At 37.3% G+C, this 21,763-nt stretch overlaps 1 protein-coding gene across 2 annotated transcripts in view; it reads right to left on the bottom strand.

Moving 5' to 3' along the window:
* The window catches only part of STRBP (spermatid perinuclear RNA binding protein), a 142,039-nt gene that overhangs the window by 38,895 nt on the left and 81,381 nt on the right, over positions 1-21,763 (bottom strand). For both annotated transcript variants that reach the window (XM_020967545.2, XM_020967544.2), the window contains exons 2-5: positions 19,925-20,096; positions 14,314-14,534; positions 9,739-9,904; positions 1,879-2,023 (exon numbers count right to left, since the gene is read on the bottom strand). In XM_020967545.2, coding sequence (XP_020823204.1) covers positions 1,879-2,023; positions 9,739-9,904; positions 14,314-14,534; positions 19,925-19,927 — 535 coding nt within the window. In that variant the 5' untranslated portion in view covers positions 19,928-20,096. The remainder of the gene's footprint in view (positions 1-1,878; positions 2,024-9,738; positions 9,905-14,313; positions 14,535-19,924; positions 20,097-21,763) is intronic.

Genomic DNA, 21,763 nt, shown 5'->3' with positions numbered 1-21,763 from the left:
ACAAAGTCACTCCTCTGACTTAACAATGTTCAAGTTTTTTCTAGTGGTCAGATCTCTCAAGTTTCCCAGAGCTAACAAAAATTGTGACGCTGCAAACACATTCTTACATGGTTAGTGTTCATGATGAACTGCAAAGCTAACAGAAAAAAAACTAGTCATTTAACACAAGTTTTTAAAGTGATTCCAAAGACAATGATACTAAGAAATACACATATGCAATTGATTTATGTCTATTGACTAGAATAAATCTCATTTTAAGATTCCGAATTTCAAAGACTTTTACTTAACTCCATACATATGGCCCAATACTCATAACTAAAAAATATTAAATGCTTGATATAACTGGTGAAATCATTCTCTGCTGCCCTCATCTACTTGAAACTGAATGAGAAACTGACCAAAATTTCTTACTGCATTGGGATTTTGGGTGGAGAAGTATGCAAAAAGATATATGACACATCTACAGATGGGAAAGCAACAAGGAATTCCCCACTTTGGTCCAGATGAACCCAACTGCCTATGCTGTAATGACAGAAAATAGCCAGTTGGTCAAAGGTCTGACAAACAGTAATACTGCAAAACAAGACTGGGGGCAGAGAGTGAAGTTAGAAGCAAAAATTGACAAGATAAAAAACCCTTGAAATCAAAAAGGATCTTTTTGTCCTTGTGTGCGTTCCTGCCACTACGCCAGATCAGAAGCTCTCCACAGATCAGAAGGAAGTCTTCATGAATTCTTGTGACAAAGTTCTAATACCTGGTGGTCCATCTGTTAACATTTACACTCAGCTAACTCTATGCTGAGCTAGGATGATTCTTGAACTGGAGACACATTTCATTACTGAACCCCTATTCAAAGGTATTCCAGCTTGAACTCACTGGTATAACCTTTGAAATCCCAGGATCATCTCCATGGATGAGGATTTGAAAGGGCAGAGGGGAAGGGACTGGGGAGGGAAGGTAGTGAAGGGAACAACCTATCACAGGTATGCACAACATTTGGCCTGCACACCACTTACAGTCTGTGAAAAGATTTCAGGTGGCCTGCAAAAATTGGAGAGGATATAAAACAGGCCTACACGACATACAATGGACTATATGTGGTGCAGGCCTGGCCGATCACATAGCTTTAAGGTTAACAATTTCCATTCTGTCTTGTGCTGAGTCACTTTTGGATGTCCCCCAATATCCAACATATGGTAGGCATTCAAACACTTAAGAAGGTATCAGAAAGAATAATCTCTGCAGATAAACTCAGAACACTACATGGAGTTTCAGAAATCTCCCAAGAGGAAATATGTAATATGTATAAAAAATCTTAGAAATAAATTCCAACTCACCCCACAAGTGGGATCTTTAACATTAAACAATAAACACACATGAGTAAAATTGTACATACATATGATTAAAAACTAAGGGATATAAGCTACAGCTGAGAAGATAGTATTTACAATTTTAAAAAGGTGATGTGCAAACAGTCCTTATTTAAGGAAGCACCAAAACATATTAGCAATTTGTTACACCATAAAATCCATCATACTAACCGAAGTCAGGATGTGTTTGTTTAAATGACTACCAAGAATGCATAGCAATTTTAAATGAAGCAAAACAAGGTCCTCAATTGCTATTAAAGGTACAGTAGTCATGATAGAATTCTAAGAATAAGCACAGGATTTTTCATACATTAAACATTATATACATTTCTACACTGAACTTTTTACCAAATATGCAAAAATACACATCTGGTTATTTTTAATGTTACAAACATAAGCCAAAAGAGAACAGTTACATGCTCAAACCTATATGACATAGCCAACATAACATCTGAGACAGAAGTCTTATGTAAACGAAATTAAAAGGGAAAGAAAAAGCTTTATATACCTCCATCTTTCTTCTCCAATTCATCCCTAATTAGAGGGGAAGTAAGTATCACCTTCAGCGTTAACGTGGGCTCTTTTGTATTTCGGATAATAATAGATGCCTCTTTTATACACTGCTCCACTTCATATCTCTCTTCTGTAAGTTTCTGAAAGTCACCAAATAAGATCTTTAAAATGTCCAATTAATTAGAATTATAAATCACATTAAAAAGGAATGTTTGTACTGTATGTAAAAAGATCTCAAACTGCAACAACGAGTTAATGACATTATCGTGCTTAAGTAAGGAATCCCTCCAAATGTTTGATCGATAATGGACATCTAGCTTCTCTGTTTTCTTCTAAATTACTTGGTACAAAATAAAAAATAAATACTCTCTTTTGTGGTTAGAGGCAGCTAGTGATGCAGTGGATAGAGTGCTGGGCTTGTAGTAGGGAAAATTTGAGTTCAAATCCACTCTCAGACACATACAAGCTGTGTGACCCTGATCAAGTTATTTAACCTGTTCGTCTGTTTCCTCAACTGTAAAAGGGAGATAATATTAACCTCCATTTTGTCAGGATGTCTTGAGGACCAAATGAAATAGTATTTGTAAAAGTGATTAGCACACTAATCTCATATGTGGGAGGCTCTATATAAATGCTTATTTGTTTCTTCCTCTCCCTCCTTTTCTTTCTCCCCACTTTGGTTGTCAAAATTCCTAATTAAAGTACTCAAGAATTACTGAACAGAAAATGTCAGTACTGTAACAAACGTCAGAACACAGCTTGCTGGAGATGGCAGTAATCTTGGAGACTAGACCAACTCTCCATTTTATGGGTGTGTAAACACATATCCAAAAGGGTTAAATGACTTAGATATGGTGCTACAATGAGTCACTGGCAGAGAAGTAGGCCTAGAACCCAGGGTTTTTGACTCCCAATCCTCTCCACTGTGCCACTGATAGTCAAATTTCATAAAACCTTGCTATAATGTGGGTCCTGACTGTCAGAGATACAAACTGAATGGCAAAGATGCTGTTTGAAGGAAACAATTATCAACATTAACAGCAGAGTATTAATATTTTTCACTAAATAGGAATGACTAACCTACTATTTAAGAAACAGCCAACAATATTATAACTGGCATTTATAAAGGACTTTGAAAGTGTTTCACATATATTGTCTCATCTGCTCCTTTCATCAATGCTGTGAGGAAGGTAATGAAAATCTATCTCTAGTTTAAATTAAAGATGACAAAAAGAGGCAAAGTGACTTATCCAAGGTTATACAGACAGTAACATCATCAAAACTAGAACCCTAAGGATTACGACTCAAGTCTAGTGTTCTTTTCTCCACACCAAGGCTCTACTCCACTTCAAACAACTGGAAATATATTACTGAAAAATAAATTGCATTGAAGTGTCCTAAACCAGCAGTTTACCTGGATGGATCCTCTCAAACATTTAACTACTAATTCTCAAGTCCTCATAAAAATAATTAAGCAGGGTTTGTCTGTCTTAAAGAAAAGCACATGAACATGAATAAGAACAAGAAGCCATAGTGATCTATTTTCAGTGGATGAAGATAAGCCAGCAACTGTGCCCTATTTGAAGCTGAGAGACTGGTGAGACTCAAGATTACAGGACAGGGCATTTGACATTCACAGGGAAACACGATGATGTTGTATGTTAACAGTAAAATCACATTATAATTTAAGGGCCTGCCACAGTATAGCAATCACCTGCCAATTATGACAATGCATTACAACTATAAAGGCATGCTTGTGACATTCAGTACTTCTTGTACACCTACACAAAAAAGCACTGAACTAAAGTCAGGGTGCAAGTCCTGGCTGCCATTTAACTAGCTATCTGGAACCGGAAAGGTCACTTTACTTTCCTACATCTCAGTTTCCTCATTTCCAGATGAGAGGAGGGAACTTGACCTCCAAGATCCCTCTAGGCCCAATATCTATAGTAATATTTATACCTATGGGCTATCTTTGCTCTAGTGAAGGAACACTGAGAACATCTGACAAAAAGGTCAAAGAATATGACCTAAAAATCTCTTATGAGACAGCCCCACAAAGTAAGGACATCCCCTATGCACGAAGCAGGAAAACTAAGTTATGTGAACTTAGAGTCACACAGTAATTAGAGGGACCAGAGCCAGAATAAAACAATTTCAAAGACCATCTAACCCTCATTTGACAGATGAGTAAACTGAGGCTCAGATACACAAAATGAGTGATCATACAGGGAGTTAGCATTAGAACCAGGATTCAAATGCAGGTGTCCCTGTTAAAAGTCTAATACTATTTCCCTTACACTACACTAACACACTGAACCTAGAGTCAGGTAGCCAGTCAAAATCCAATTATAAAAACTACTTAGCTATGCAGACTGGGACAATTTCACCTGACAAAACCACAGCATCATTGATAAAATAATGATAATATTTATATAATCCATCTTAAAGAATTGGTCAAAAGGAAAAAACTTGGCAAATCCTCAAGTGCTACAGAAATGTGAGCTGCTATAATTATTACTAACATTCCACATCTCTTAATTCCTGACTTGGTGTTTACAATTAACAAAAGCATTATCCTATACCATACTCCCAAATGTTCAGAATGATAACTCTGAGAAACTGTAAAATGTTTGATCATCTTAGAAAAAAATTTCATAATTATAAAAGGGAAGAAAATAGACTTATTTTGAACATAAGAAAATAAGAATTGAAACAAAATAGGATTTTGAGTTTACCATCAGTTAATCAGAACCCATCATTTCCTCAATATTCTAGTGAATCAAAGTTTTATTATACTCCACAGTTTCTACCAATCAATGTATATTTTGGCTCTGAATAAATGATTAAAAAATTTTAAATACATCAAGACTTGTACAACAAATTCAGGGGGGGGGGATTTGTCCTTTTTATTAGGGATGAGTCTGGTAAAATTACTTTAGAGTACAAGAAGACATAAGAAGAATGAGGTAAAGCAATGAAGGATATCTAAAAAAGGTCCTCAAAAAAGTTATAACCCCACTATGAATACAAGGGGATGAGTTAAAGGACAACATGAATATGAGTATTGAGAGCCAAACTGAGTCATGGATATCAAAGAAAGGAAAGCTCTGTAGTAGGAATATCAAGTTATGGAGGGAAAGAGAGAAGGGGAAGGTAGCATCTGGATCAAAGCAGACCAACAAGGAAGTAACTGTAATAGTTTAGGTAGGTGATAAGGATCTAAATTAGGGTGATGGCTAAATAAGTGAGAAGAGGAGAGATACTGTGAAGGTACAAACAAGACACAGCAACTGGCTGGATATGGAAAATGAGGGAGAGGAACGAGCTGAAAATGACTCTCGAGCTTAAAAACCTAGATGACTCAAAGGCTGGTACCCCATCAGAAATAGCAAAGTTCAGAAGAAGTTTGGCTTAGGGAAAAGAATGAGCCCTATTTGGACATGCTGAGTTTTAGATGCCTATGGGACATCCAGCTGGATATGACCAAAAGAATGTGTCCAAAAGAACTTTTAGTTGGAGAAGTAGAACCGGAGCTCAAAAGTTAGATGAAGGTTGGATATGCAGATCTTAGAGTAATCTGCAGAGATGATAGGTAAAGCCATAAAACTAATAATAACTCTCAAAAGAGGATGGGGGCCCAGGACAGAGCCCTTGGTTAGGGATGGAATATGGATGACAATGGTACAAAAGATATAGAAAAGGAACTGGCAGATGGAAGAACCAGGAGAGAACAGAATAGGGAAACATACTAATAAGAGAGTAGTCAGGAAGAATCAATAGTCAACAGAGTCAAACGATGCAGCTAGGTCAAAAAAAGAGAAGGAGTGAGAATTGGCTGTTGGATTTAATGATACGCAGATCGCTGATGGCCTAAGGGAGAGCAGTTTCATGCTAGTGGTGCACTGGAAGCCATACTGCAAGGGATTAGGAAGTAGAAGATGAGAAGCAGAAATAACAAGGACAGAAAACTTCTTCTAGGATTTTGGAGGTAAAATGGAGATATACAATACAATAGCTTAATAGTTTGAGGGGATAGCCAGGTCAAATCAAATCTGTAAAGACAGGAGAAATCTTTGGCTATTTGTAGACAGCAGGGAAGGAGCCAAGAGATAGAGAGAGAAAATTACAGAGAAGAGAAACTCAAAGGAGGAAGCTTGCAGGGGATGGCATAAGAGATCAACAGCACAGTGGTTAACCTGAGAAAGGAGTCTCCCTTTTCCTCCAAGACGGTAGAACAAAGGAGGCGAGAATGATGGATGATGTCGAAAGGATCTGAGCTATAGAATCAGGGAAGAGATTACAATGCATGACCTCAAAAATTTTCAATCAAGCATGAAGCAAGGTACTTTGCTGAGAGGTAAGGGTTAAGTGAAATTAATATAGGGGTCTGGAGGAAAGAAGAGGAGGTCCGGAACAGAAACTGTGGAAAGTGCAAGTCAGTCAGAAAAGAGCATGGCTTGTAATGAGGGAGCAGCTAAGAGTAGATAAATTTGTAGTTGGCCCAGTTACCAATATTCTTTGACTTTTTCCAGCAAGTGTTTAACAGCTTAAGAGAGAAAGAGGATGGTACAAATAATAAAGGCTTTTCATTTCACAAAGTACTTTCCTCATAACAATGCTATGATGAGGGAACAGAAGACAAACTTAGAAGAGTTAGAAGAGAAATACTCTCCTCATGTCACATAACTAATAAATGCAAAGCTGCGATTGAAAACTCCTGTCTCCTAATGCCAAGTTCAGTACTCTTCGCACTGCTGTCTGTTGCCTCCCCCAGACACATTAGAGAAAAGGAGGAGTAGTAAAAAGAATTTTTAATTTTGTTTTGTTCTGGTTTGGATCTGTGATTTCATCAATGTAAACTCCTGAAAGAGAAATTCCTTACAATGATGCAAGACTGGCAACATGCCTATAACTTAAGAGTCTTGGAATGTGAGAGAAAATGATATTGAGATAAATTTTAGCTTTGTTCACTCTTATAAAAAAAGATTCTGAAGAACAGAACAGGATTTGTAGGCAAAATGGACCTTTAAAGATTATCTGGTCCAATCTGATTTTACAGATTAAAAAATTGAGGCCCACAAAATTTAAGTCTTAGCTTGCCTAAGGTCATGCTGATAGAAAGTGACAAAACCAGGATTCAAACCAAGGTCCTGAGAAACCAAACCTAGAACTCTTTCCTCTGCCCATTCCACCTCTTGAAAACAGAAAAAAACAATTTTATGGTTTATGCTTTCTGGAGTGTTATTTCCCATCTGCAATGGTAAAAGATAACTGAAGAGTTGACTACTACAACCAGCTTTGAAACCATGAGCATCTGATACATAAAAGAATAAGAGTAAAGGATGCCATGTTCATAAACTCAACTAGAACTGGAAGGAGCTTTAGCAAACACCTAACCTAACTCACCTGTTAACCTGACTGTTTAACAAGAACTATTATTACTCCAGAGTTTCCAAAACAGGAAATTTTTAAAATTCTATAATTACCTTTACACTAAAAAAAAAAACTGATGGAGCTGTCATTAAATTACTGCATTAATTCTTTAAAGGAAGCCTCAAAGCATGCTTTTTATTAATCTTATGGTTTTACAAAACAAGAAAATAATCAGCAAAATAGGGCTAACAGTCTGATGACCTCAAAGAATGAGGAAAGGATTTTAGAGTATTTAAGCACTCTAGAAATATGTATTATCACTTAGGAGAAGTAACAGAGTGTAATGTAAAAGAGTTCTGGAGTCATTTCCTTGTAGCTCTAAAAGTTTTGTAAAACCTACATTCAAATCCCAGTACTAATACTTACTAGCCGTGTGACCATGGACAAGGTACCTTCCCTCGCTGCACCTCCATTTCCTCATCAGTAAAATGGAGAGAATAAATCTCTACCTCACAAGGCTGTTGTGGGGAAAGTGCTCAGTGAACATTAAAGTGCTAATAAGTTATTATCCTGGAAAGCTCCAGTCTTCTAGGCTTTCCAAAGGTTAAGTGACTATTTCAGGTAGACTCAAACAAATGTTTACTTAAGTATCACACTAAGCTCCGGAGAAACAAAGATAAAAAGCTCTATAATGCCCCAAGGAACTTAAAATGTATTTAAGTTTACTTTAAATCATCTCACCAGTCCTTCTAGCTTTATAGAACCCACAGTTCTATGAAGTTCACTCCAAAAGAATTACTTTAAGGAAGTCTCGGTTTGTTGTTGTTGTTAATTTAGTATACACCTTGATTCAGCAAACATTTTCTCCACTTTCATCACAAGTTTCCTTTATGTCACATGGCTTACCCACAGATTTATATTTAAAATATTTGTTTTCTCTGTAGTCTGGCTTGTGACCTCATCATCCAAATGAAATTATTCTCTCCAAAGCTATCAATGACCTCTTAAATGCCAAATCTAACAACCTTTTCTCAATCCTCATCCTTCTTGACCCTTTCCACTGATAACTCTCAATTATCTTCTTTTCCTTGATTTTTCCTTCTCCTTAGATTTTCACAACACTTATCTCCCAATTTTCCATTTATCTGACTGCTTCTTCCCAAGTCTCCTTTACTGTATCTTCACCTAGGTCACACCAGTAACCTTGGTAACCTTGGGTGTCCCCCAAGGGTGTGTCCTGGGCCCTTTTCTCTTCTCCTTCAACACTATTTCACTTGATTGTAGCTGATTTTATGATTTCAATTATCACCTCTACTCAGGCCATTCTCAGATCTGACTAGCCTATTAACCTCTCTCAACCTCCAGTCTTACATCTCCAACTACCTACAGGACATCTTGAATTGGATGTCTCACAGAAATATTAACTCAGCATGTCCAAAACTGAGCATAATATCTTTCCCAAAAAGTCCTCCCCTCTTCCTAACTTCCTTATTGCTGCTGAGGCCACCACCATTCTCCAGTAACCCAGGCTCACCACCTAGGTGTTATCCTCAATTCTCTCAAAGCCCCCAGAGACAATCTGCCACCAACTCCTACCAATTCTACCTCCAAAGTATCTCTCCTGTATACCCTCTTCTTTCCTCTAACGCTGCCACTACTTTGGCGCAGGTCCTAATCATTTCACACATGGACTATTGCTAAAACCAGCTTGTTGATCTCCCTATCCTCCACTAAGCTATCAAAGTGATCTTCCTAAAGCGCTGCCCTGATCATATAATCTTCTATTCAATAAACTTCTGTGGTTCCCTATTACCACTAGGATCAAAGAAATCCTCTGACTTCTCTTCATAACTTAGCCTCCTCCTATCGGTCCAGCTTCTTATACTTTATTCCCTTTCACATACTCAATAATCCAGACACAGCTCTCCTTACTATTCCTCCAACTAGACAATGTACCTCCTGACTTGGCATTTTTACTGGTTGTGCCTCATACCTGGAATGTTTTCACTCCCCATCTACATCTCCTGCCTTTCATGGCTCCCTTCAGGTCTCAGCCAAAATCCCATCTCTGGCAAAAAGCCATTCCTGGTCCTCCTTAATACTAGTGACTTCCCTCCAAAATTACCTCCAATATATCTTACATACAACGTGTCCTAAAAATCTTAGAGTAGTCTTAAGCTATTTAAACTTATTTAATCAATGAGTTTAAACTATTAAAGCTTAAAATTGCACTAAGACTGTTCAGACACCCTGTACATCTTATTTGTACATAGTTGTTTGCATGCTATCTTCCTCATTAGACTGTTAGCTCCATGAAAGCAGGAAATGAAGGGAGTTTTTTGCCTTTCTTTCTATCCCTAGAACTCAGCACAATGACTGGCACATAAATATATAACAAATGTTTTTTGACTTAATGAACATTTACCACTTGTGCCTATGTAAAATCTACCTGGAAAGGTAATTTTACAACAGAACTCACCTGAATTTGAATAGGAAGATTGTCTTTGACAGTGTGTAATAGAGTTTCTGTGGGTTTATCTTTGCACATCAGAACCAGCTCAAGATCCATATCATCTTTTATCAACAAGCCTTTTGCAACTAGGCCAATTCTCATTACACCACAGAGTGTTCGGCCACCTTGATCCCTTTAAAAGAAAATTTTGAATGGTTATCTCTATATGTGTGCACCATGTTATTCCACAGTCTAGAAGTACAACTAAGAAGTAGATAAGCGGATGCAAAGGACAATAAAATTCTAAATATTCTGCTTTCTCTGAGTATAGCAGAAAACAAAAAGAAATATAATACACATCTTATAGATGAGGTAACTAAGGCTCAAAGGTAAACAAGTAACCCAAGATATAGGGCTCTAAAAGTGAAATATCAACATAAACTAAGTGATTATTAGAGAATATATATGAAATGATCTTGGATAAGTAATTTAACCACTCTGGGCCTCAGTCTTCTCACCTGAAAAATGAATGGTTAATTCCTAAGGGCCCTTTCAGGCCCTTTCTATTTTGAGATCATGTGAATCAGTACCCCTGGAAATCATTATACCCTCATGACATTTTGGAGCTCTTAAGAATCTCATTCTACAGCATTACTTCCTGGGGTGTGGGGAGAAGAATTAACTATTTTCATCTTTAAATTATACCCAAAATGTTAGGTTTCCTTGCTGTTAAAATTTACATTTTTTAAAAGAGGCTATTTAGAATACACAAGACAACCAAAACAGTCTCTAGGACTAAGGGACAAAAGACCTGAGTTCTAGTTCTGTCACTGGCTCACATGATGGTCTGGGGCAAATCATTTTACCTCCCTGGGTCTGGTTTCTCAAATGTAGAATGGAAAGGTTGAAGGAAACAATCTCTAAGCTTTCTCTGCACTAAATTCTATGATCCAGTGACTTGTCACACAAGGTTATAGAGTTAGTAAATGACAGAAAGGACTCAAAACCACAATGAAGTAGAGCACTGCTTTCACTATGGTCCTATTCAGCTATAAAAGTATGTGGTTCTAAGAGTACTTTCAACTACTGAACAGATAACATGGGGAACATTACATAGGTGGAAAAAGCATAAGATATAGTTCTTGCTCAAGAGAAGCTAACTGGGAAAACAAGACATAAATCAAGATACTTTTACCTCTTTGAGCCTCAGTTTCCAATCTATAAAAAAAAGATAATATTTGCACTACATATCTATTGTGAAAAATTCTTTTAATGGTGCTATAGGAATATAAGCTTCATTCACACTTGAAACACATATAAATCAATGTTAAAACAGGATATGATAAAGTGCCCACATGACACAAAAATCAATAGCTGTAAGAGTTTAAAAGAAGAATGTCATCAATGTGGGTGGAAACTATAGAGGAAAGTCTCCTAAAGGAAAATGGACTCATTTAAGTGAAAAAAGTATGGGGGGGGGGCGCGCACGCGTGCGCGCAGCACACCACGCGTGGCCTGTGGCCAAAAAAAAAAAAAAAAGGAATATAGGCCAATCAGGTCCAGGCAGACAATGGCAAGCAGAAGGAGTGATCTACAGTAGAAAATTCATTAGATTTCAAGTCAGAGAAAGGTGGGTGTGAATCCCTGCTCTGGTTCTTACTTTATGATCTTAGCCAAATCATTTCCCTTCTCTGTATCTTGGTTTCCTCCTTTACAAAGAGTTGGACTCTGATTACCTCTTCTAACACTAAATCCATGATCCTAGGAGACATAGGTTGAAAAGTAAGACTCTGGGAAGAGTGTGGAAGTGTTTGAATGCTAAACTAAGAATGTAAACTTGATCCCATGTACAATGAAGGTGGAATGGGAGAAAAGTGATGACTAGGGGAATGATCAAAGCTTCTAATGTTATTCTGCCAGCAACCTGTGGGATAAACTGAAAGCACCAGAGACAGCATTTACAAGGCTCCTGTGAAACGTTGATGTTTTGGGGCAGCTAGGTGGCGCAGTGGATAGAGCACCAGCCCTGAAGTCAGGAGGACCTGAGTTCAAATCCAGCCTCAGACCCAACACTTGACACTTACTAGCTGTGTGACCTTGGGCAAGTCACTTAACCCCAATTGCCAAAAAAATTAAAAAAAAAAAAAAGAAATGTTGATGTTTCAAAGGCTAATGACATTGGTAAGAGATAAATGTAAGAAGCAAAATGGATCATTTTAAATAAAAGATCTGCTTACTAGCTGTGTGACCCTGGGCAAGTCACTTAACCCCGACTGCCTCACAAAAAAAAAAATCTGAAGAATTCACTGAATGATTAGACATAGATAACAGCAGGAAGAAGTGAAGGTGATTCAAAATTTCTCAATGTAGGCGACTAAAGCTAAACTCCCTATCGTGTTGAAATTCACACTCAAGTAGAGAGATGTAACATATACACAGATGATAATACAAAATGAAGAATAAGAAATGCTTGAAAAGTATATAAAAGGTTATTCAGGAAGAAAGAAGAAGATCATTTTTGACTGCACAGCTCAAGAAAGGCTTCGTGGAAGAAACAGGTAGCATCTGAAGGAATGCTAGTCTACCTTGATATATGTGGAAATTGAGACCCAGAGACATTAACTCATGGTCCTGTACCTTTGCTAGTTCCAGAGCTAACTCTAACAAATTCCAATTTGTGGCCCTTCCTAGATTATCATTTCTGATCTCCAGTAAGAATGCTAGGGAGAGATGCCATCAGCTTGGGTTCAAATATTCACAGGGATTATTCCACAAATTGCATTATCCACATGTGACCAGTCAAGAATTTACTTTACTCACATGTCCAATTCTGTTATAAAACTCAAAGTTAAGTCTAAGGCTCATAAACCTTTAAAAACCTTTAAAATACAGTGACTTCATCAAGTTAAACAATAATCATCTGAAAAGCTTTTCCAGGGGCTGCCAGTTCTGTGTAAAAACATCTTCCAAGATAAGACTTGTTAAGAAAAGCCAGGCACTTGCCTAAGTACACTCTAAATTTGGAGGCAGAACTATTTCAACATACATATAAACTCAGGGAAATAAAAAGAAGTTATTGAATGACCTCATTAAGACCTCACATAAGTCCCAAATTCACCAGTAGCATTTTTAAAAGCCATTATATATTTTATCTATATTAGAAGGGTACTGAACTACTGCCAAGAGGCTGAGAAACAAGACCGAGGTCCCTTCCAGTTCTAACGTTATCCATTCTAAAATCCGATCCATATCTAACATTCTATATTATGTATTTTGGCCACTTACACTTTAAGCCTTACAAATTAAAGCTGTCCTAAAACGGAATGGGCTGGCTCCAGAGATGCAGTTCTTCTATCACTGGAACTCTTCAAGCAAAGGCTAGATAATCACTTGTTAGGAATGTTGCAAAAGGAATTTATCATATGGAGTAGACAATAAGACTTTTGAAGCCCATCCATATCTGTGATTCTAAGACATCACCAAATACAGTATATCTTCCCCAAGAATAAGACCATCAAGTAAAGAAATATTCTACTTTAACAGAAAGGGACCTTAAGGCATAGAATGCTGTTACCATTAAAGGCAATAAAAATAATCTATTCTCAACTATGGAGTAGAATTTTAATTGGTCCAATGATTCTGAAAAGAAATGTGGAATTATGCTAAGAAGTAACTAAAAAATATTCATAACATAATACCCAGAAATCTCACTGCTAGAAAGTCAAAAACAAAAATTAAGATCTCATATACACCAAAATATTTGTAGCAGTACTTTTTCTGGTAACAAAAAGCTATAAAACAATCGCGGAATGGCTAAACAAATTGCGTACAAGAAAATAATTAAATATTACTGCCTCTTTAGAAAAGAAAGCATGACATATACTTTCATATTCAATTGAAGTGTTGGTTAGTTTTGCTGAGCTACTTTCCTTTTTTTTCTTTTTCTTTCTCTGGCTTTTTGGGGGGGGAGGCGGTGCTTTTTGGTTTTTTGTCTGAAAAAAGAAAGCTGGCTGGTAAGGGTTGGGGGAAATGACATATTCAGAAGCAGAGGTAATATAAACGAAAGAAACAGCGTCTAGTTCATGCCTTCCATTTTAGTGTGCTATCCACACCAAAATCACCTACATTTTAAATTTATTTTCATGCAATGTTGACTCTGAGATTTTAAATGACTTATTACAATATGGTACCCATAATCCTCTGGCCAAGAAAAGCTACTAGTTATTTCAAATAAATGAAAGGGAAAAAATCTGGTGATGCTTTCTACTAAAAGGATATCCTTAAAGGATGAAAAGATTTTTCAGTGTTGTATCCTGGCTACTAATGGGACAGTGAAATCTATATCACAGGATTGTCATTAAGGAATAAACTTTATAAATGTTGAAGAAGTACAGAAATGAGAAGCGGTTTTAGGTCTTCTTTCTAGAGTTCCCTAACCATTAATTTTTTTTCTTTCTAAATTCGAAGTATTCACCTGTCAGAAAATCACTTAACAAATGCTAGCTGACCAACCAACTTCCATACCCAGTTTCTTCCTAGTTATGCCCAGATACAGTGAGAAACATATTGCACCATAAAGCATTATAAAGTCAGTTCACTCACTTGGCAGAGTTTTCTGCAGCATCATCCTTTTTCACATCTACATCTCCCTCTGTTTTCCCAGATTTACTCATTTCATCCATCCAATCTGAGACATGTTTAAGGGCACATTCAACAGTAGAAACCATGTTCTGGACAGCTTCAAGTTCTTCTGGAGATGGATAAATTGTTGAATGTTTCACCATAACATGGCGATCGTCATTAGCAAAAGATCTAATAGATCTCTGTTAGAAAAGTAAGGGGAAAAATGTTACTAGATTGAGATAATAACAACAATAGCTCCCATTACTATACTACTTTATGGCTTACAAAGAGTAGACAGCACCAAATATCATTTCAACTTTACAAATGCAAAACCAAAGGCTCACAAAGGTTGCAACATTTTTTTGGATCAGAACCACAAGGCCAACTAAAGCTTCCGATTCTTAAGGCCACACCTTTACTACAATGTACTGTCTCTTAAAATTTTCTGAAAAAAGAATAGCCCAAATGTCATTTTAAAATTGCCTCTAGGGTGGAGCCAAGATGGCGGAGTAAAAGCAAAAACACGTTTCAGCTCTCCCCCAAACCTCTCCAAATACATGTAAAAAAATGACTCTAAACAAATTTTAGAGCAGCAAAACCAACAAAAAGACAGAGTGAAACAAACTTCAAGTCCCAAGACAACTTGGATGGTTGACAGAAAGGTCTGTTACACTGGGCTGGTAGAGGAACACAGTCCAGCATGGGCCACGCAGGCACAGACTGGGCCCGAGAAAACCTGGAGCAGGCCTCAGGGGACTGAATCACTGGCAACTGTGGTGGTTTCCAGACTTCTCAAGCCACAAATGTCAAAGACAACATAGAAGGTCAGCAGAAAAGGTCTTTCAGACCTAGGTGACAGAAGAACGCAGGCTAGCCCCAGCACAGCCCCAGGGAAGCAGCAACTTCTGGAGATCTTAGCCCACATAAGGTATGGAGATTTAACAACTAATGAGGAGATTACAGGAATCTCTTTGCTGGCACTAAGGAAGGATTCTGTTGCTTTGCCCATACTTGGACCTGGGTCATAGTCCTGAGGAAGGAGGAGCACTGGCATAGCTGAGCGTGTAGAAGCAGTGGAGAGGGAACCCTCCTCACAGTTCCAAGGCAGAAAAGAGTGCTTGTGGCCACTCACAGACCAAAACACAGGCCAGGAGAGGAGTAAACATCTCTCCTTAGATCATACCACCTTGGAAGAACTGAAAACTTCCAGATCCCTAGAATTATCTCTGAAAATAGCTGCACAAAACTCCTGAAACTTTAGATAATATGCCCTCCACACAGGAAGCAGAGCCCTACCTTAACAAAGAGTTTATAACTCAAGTAACTGGCTGGGATCATGAGTAAACTGTGGAAAAAACCTCAGACTATAGACTCTTGCTATGGTGACAAAGAAAATCAAAATATACAATCAGAAGAAGACAGCAAAGTAAAGTTCCAACATCCAAACACTCCAAGAAAAAAATAGGAATTGGTGTCAGGCCATGGAAGAGCTCAAAAAGGATTCTGAAAATCATGTAGAGAAGTGCAGGAAAAATTGGGAAGAGAAATGAAGATTATGCAAGAAAATCATAAAAAACAAGTCAACAGCTTGCTAAAGAAGACTCAAAAAAATACTGAAGAAAATAACACCTTTAAAAAATAGCATAACCCAAATGGCAAAAGAGGTCCAAAAAGCCAATGAGGAGAAGACGGCCTTAAAAAGCAGAATTGCCTAAATGGAAAAGGAGGCCCAAAAGCTCACTGAAGAAAATATTTCCTTAAAAATTAGAATGGAGCAAATTGAAGCTAATGATTCTTAGAGAAATGCAAGAAATTGTAAAACAAAACCAAAAGAATGAAAAAATTGAAGACAATTTGAAATATCTCATTGGAAAAACAACTGACCTGGAAAATAGATCCAGGAGAGAGAATTTAAAAATTATTGGACTACTTGAAAGCCATGATCAAAAAAAGCCTACTTGGTTACATCTTCACTGCAGGTCTCTGTCTCAGCCAACACTGCTCTCTCAGATCTGTCCCAGCTCTTCCACTGACACATACAGAATCAGTAGCAGTGGCAAGAGTGGCAAACAACAAAGTGGCTGAGGCCTCTTGTTGATGGGACAGGAAGCTTTCTATGTTCTGAGCTGCAAGAATGGAATGGAATGGTAGACCAGGAATCTCTTCAAGGGAAAAGGAAAGAGGAAACTTGTGGATTTTCTCATATAGCCTTTTTTTTCCTCCTTCAGTGCCTCATTGATTTCATTCCCTTTAAGAAGAAAGGCTTTATACCTAACTTAAATTTTGAGTTCCAAATTCCCTCCCTTAGCACCTAGCATAAATCTCTGCACACAGGACTTCCTTAATAAATTTTGTTGTTAAATTCAATGAGCCACTAAAGCCAATAATAATAATAATAATAATAATAATAATAATAATAATATAATAATAATAATAATAATAATAATAACAACAGTATTAAATATTATCTTAAAGGATATTGGAGAATGAAAAAAAAAGAGCCTAGACATCATCTTTCAAGAAGTTATCAAGGAAAACTACCTTGATATTCTAGAACCAGAATGTAAAATAGAAATTGAAAGAATTCACCAATCACCTCCTGAAAGGGATCCTAAAAGGAAAACTCCCAAGAATATTATAGCCAAATTCCAGAGTTCCCAGATCAAGCAGAAAATACTGCAAGCAGCCAGAAAGAAACAACTGAAGTATTGTGGAAACACGATCAGGATAACACAAGATTTAGCAGCTTCTACATTAAGGGATCTGAGGGCTCTGACCAGAGGTCAAAGGAGCTAGGATTAAAACCTGGCTCACCTACACAGCAAAACTGGGTAATCAATGAGAGGGAAAAACTGACATTCAATGATGTAGAGGAATTTAATGCATTCTTTAGAAGCCAGACCTAAACAGAAAAATTGAAAGACTTTTCTCATTATTACGGTAGCTGGAGGGAATATGTGTGTGTGTGTGTGTGTGTGTGTGTGTGTGTGTGTGTGTGTGAGAGAGAGAGAGAGAGAGACAGACAGAGACAGAGAGACAAGGCAGAGAGAGCATGCACTTGATGGAGCAATAACTCACGCGCGTGGGGGTGGGGGGGTGGGGGGGTGTAGACAGAGGGCACAGAGTGAGTTGAATATGAAAGGATGATATTTAAAAAATAAAATTAAGGGGTGAGAGAGGAATGTACTGGGAGGAGAAAGGGAGAGGCAAAATGGGGTAAATTATCTCACATAAAAGCTTTAACAGTGGAGGGGAAGAGGGGGAAGGTGAGAGAGAATGAGTGATTTAAGCAAGCAAAACCAGAAAAGTAAAAACAAGTGTTAAAACAATAACAGTAATGACAACAAAAACTCGATGCTGTATAATCTAATGGCTTTCTGGGGAAGAAGAGGTACCAATGTAATATAAATCTTTTTAAAATCAAAGATGTCAATAAAATTATAGAAAATATAAAGTTTTCCAGGGTGAGGGAGAGAGTTTAAAGGCATTTCAATTTATCTTTTTAATTTTTCAATATCACTGTCATGGTTGCTGAGAAGGGATAACGGCAGTCCATTTTATATTGGTCTTAAGAGCTCAGAGAGTAACTTATAGAAGGATCTCAAGCTCTGTGGTCTGAAAGCACTTCCAAAAAATTTCAACTACTTAACTACTTACCATTGGTGAGCTGGGGGCGTAGGGTTAGGATGAGGGGAATTCTATGACAATGGAGATCTAACAAGAATATTCTCTCAAGCTAGAAGACTTACATATGGACCAAATGGATGGGAGTATTTGTCATCCCAAGACCAGACCAGTTAATCCGGAGCAACTCATCACCAAAGTTTTGGTCACTGGTGATAATTTTTTTGGCCAGAGTAGTTTAGTCTATGGAAGTGTAAAAGGTCTACAATCACCATCAGAAGAACCCATACTAACAAAATTAGTGATCCACGTAGCATTAAAGAATATCATCTATTCACATTTGTAGAATGTTTTAACGTATGCAATGAACTTTCCTTACCATAATCCTATAAATATAAGTATTATCAAGGCCATTTTGACAGATGGAGAAACAACATCACTCAGAGGTAAAATGACTTGTCCAGGATCACAAGCAATTAAGCACTGGATAAGAGAATACACCCAAGAGCTCATGATTCAAAACTCAAAGTATTTTACTCTCTACAACACTGCAACTCATCATGATCATTATAAGTTACAATTTATAATAGTTAAATATTATAATGCTATTACTGCACTACAATAACAGTAGAATCAATAACAACTGGCACTTTACAAAGCAATCTTGGGGGGAAGCAGGATGCACTATCCCCATTTGTCAGATGAGAAAAATCACAGCTCTGCAGAGGTGAAGTGATTTTTCCATGGTCACAAGACTTAAAATAAAGCCAAGGTTCAAATTACAATACATGTTTCAATAAACCACCATGCTGCCTCTAATCAATATATTCTAGTACATTGATTAATATGATCTTTGTGTTTTTTCCAAGGATTAAAACATCTTAACATCTCTTATTCATTGTTGACTTACAAATGGATTTACAAAAAGGGTTTAACTAACATTCCCCGGAGAGACACAAGTAAAACAACTGACCACATTTTATAAATGCAGAATCTGGGTCACAGAGAGGTTAAATAACTTGACAAAAATTCATGATGTCAGTCTGAAACAAGACTAAGTAACACTGAGATCATCCTCTTTTTTGAACAATTTACATACCTGATAATTTTGCAACTGAAAAAAAGGTGTGGCTCAGATAATAAAGGACAGAGGTATTACAGTACAGTTACTAAGAAGTATTCACTTCAACATGTCAAGTATCAGTGATTGTATCCATGTGCACACAGTATCCAGCCCTTCTGAACCTCAATATAAAGCAGCTACTCATTCTACCCTTCCTCCCCTCCTCCCCCACCTCCCACCCTCTGCCCCACCCTAGTACCAAGTCTTCAGCCGCTGAGCCTCCCTCCATTTACCTGTGACAGAGGATAAGACGTGAGAGCAGGAGAAACTACAGAGATCATCTATCCCTTCTCACTGGCAAAGAATACAACTGAGGCCCAGGGAGGGAAAGAAACTTGTTCATGGTGCTCAGACAATAAACACATAGTCTACTGTAAGGGCAATATTTCAAACTTTTCAGCTTGTGCTCCACAGACACAGTCTTTGTGCCCAGGGACTTCTCCATGACATGATGAAAACATCAGGGGAGGTATATGTTTTAAAGAGGAAAAAATTATTGACCTTGAAGTAGAAGTCTAGAAGCGATTCATTTAAACTACAGTTCAAGGTCATTTAGTCATTTGCAACAGTTTGCCAGTTTTATTAGAAAACATTATTTATGAACATTCTCTCATTTGAATTTAATAATTCATGGCCTGCAGGCTCACAGGGCTCCATTTTGTGGTTTAAAGGACTCTGTAATAAATCATACCTCATCTGCTTTGCTTAAATAGCAGCTCAATGCTGTCTTTGTCCTAGCACTAGAGCCAAAAAATTAACACCTTTTTCTAATGTTAACTTTTCCATTATCAAGTTAAAAGAATACTTTGACTAAGATCAAAAGAATTAGTGGGAAATACCTACCATGGTTTGCTAAAATGTTTTAGCTTCTTTTTTTCCGTTCTTTTCCCCTCTTCCTTGTTGTCTTCAATAGACACTCTTTTGTGAGACAGAACCTCCTCATAAGCCTTTCAGTCCCCTGACAGACTGAGTTAATGTGGCAAAGATGCCCCAAGAACTACTCTCCGGAAAACACCTGAAAGTGGAATAGGGAAAAAAAAACATCTTTTTAAAACATGAAGTTGTAATTACTATCAAGTCTGTGTCTAACTCAATATTATGCCACTAATTAAAAGGCAAGAGGTTTTAGGGAAGAAAATCATCATGGGTTCTTTTGTTTTGTTTTTTAAGAAGCTAATACAGTCACAGAAAATGTAAGCCTCAGGACCACATAATATATATTTAAACCTGAAAAGGTAATAATAATAACAGAAGCATACATTTCATTAAGTGCTTAGACAACCTTCTATAATGCTTATCTCACAATCAACTTGTGGAGGTAGGGAGCATATTATTCCCATTTTACCAAAAAGAAATCTCAGAAGAGAATTGTCTTACAACTATATAATTACCTTCCTCACATTTTCTCAGAATACTTTGCCTGACCTGCCTGCCCTTTTACACCCCCACATCCTAACCTACTTTGTATTATACCACTTGTATACATGTCTTATCTTCCTCCTCCAACTCCCAAAGTAATTCCTTGAGAGTAAAAATTCTTTTCCAAAAAATTATGTTGGGGCAGCTAGGTGGCACAGTGGAAAGAGCACTGGCCCTGAAGTCAGGAGGACCTGAGTTCAAATCCAGCCTCAGACCAAACACTTGACACTTACTAGCTGTGTGATGCTGGGCAAGTCACTTAACCCCAACTGCCTAAAAAAAAAAAATTTATGTCCCCACTGCCTTATACACAATAGATGCCTAAATGTTAGTTGAATTGATTTGAATAGAAATTTGTTAGAAATAAACTCAAATATCATTTGAATTTATTTCTATCAAAGTTTACAAAGTTATTTTCTCATATAGTCATAAGAAGTAGGCAGTGCAGAGATTATCATCCCCATTTCCCAGATAAGAAAACTAAGACTCAGGGAATTGGACTGATTTTCCCAAGAGTTAATCAGGGATAGAACAATGATTTAAGTCCTCTGCCTCCAATGTCAGGATTCTTCCCATTGCACCCAAGCAATCCCTTCTCCAGATTCACTTATTTATAGCAAACTAACAATGGCTAAGTCAATTTACATATTTTGGCATCAGTGTTCTCATCTATAAAATGGCAAAGGCTACTACCACCTTATCCAGTTTTCAGAGAATGAATCAAATTCAAGGTACTTTTATAGTTCTAAGACCTAGATTTGCAAAAATCTCTAAGAAAATGTTTAACTTCCATGAGCTCTCAACACCACTGTACTATATCTATTTTGCACAACCTCTGCAGGAACTAATTTATTCTACGGTTCAGAAAAATATGTGAACATGTATAGCATCAGCAAAATCTTATGTATAATCCATGCAGTTTTCAAACAAAGCAAGCCTAGAGAGTTAACACCAAAGTACAACAGGTGTTTCAGAGGCAGCAGAGGTAGCAAAGGGAGTAATTAAAACTGTTTATCACCTATCTCAAAACATAAGGGAAAACTGTTTCCCTTCTATTTAAATACCTCTCCATAGAAAAGATATTCACTAGATGAATACCAACAACTCAACCAATAGAAATAGCTGCTCTGTCTCCAAAGAATGTCTACTCTTCCTTTTTTCAGTGGATCTAGGTAAGAAATACAACTTACATGACAAATACATTTGCACAACTGTGTCCAACTGATAATCCAACCCATGACCTACACGCAAAATTACCGATGT

This window comes from Phascolarctos cinereus, unplaced genomic scaffold (assembly GCF_003287225.1).
Source record: "Phascolarctos cinereus isolate Bilbo 61053 unplaced genomic scaffold, phaCin_HiC Scaffold_2;HRSCAF=192, whole genome shotgun sequence".
In the NCBI taxonomy this organism is placed as follows: Eukaryota; Metazoa; Chordata; class Mammalia; order Diprotodontia; family Phascolarctidae; genus Phascolarctos; species Phascolarctos cinereus.
The sequence above is the reverse complement of the archived record's forward strand: the minus strand, read 5'-3'. Positions and strand labels throughout refer to the sequence as shown.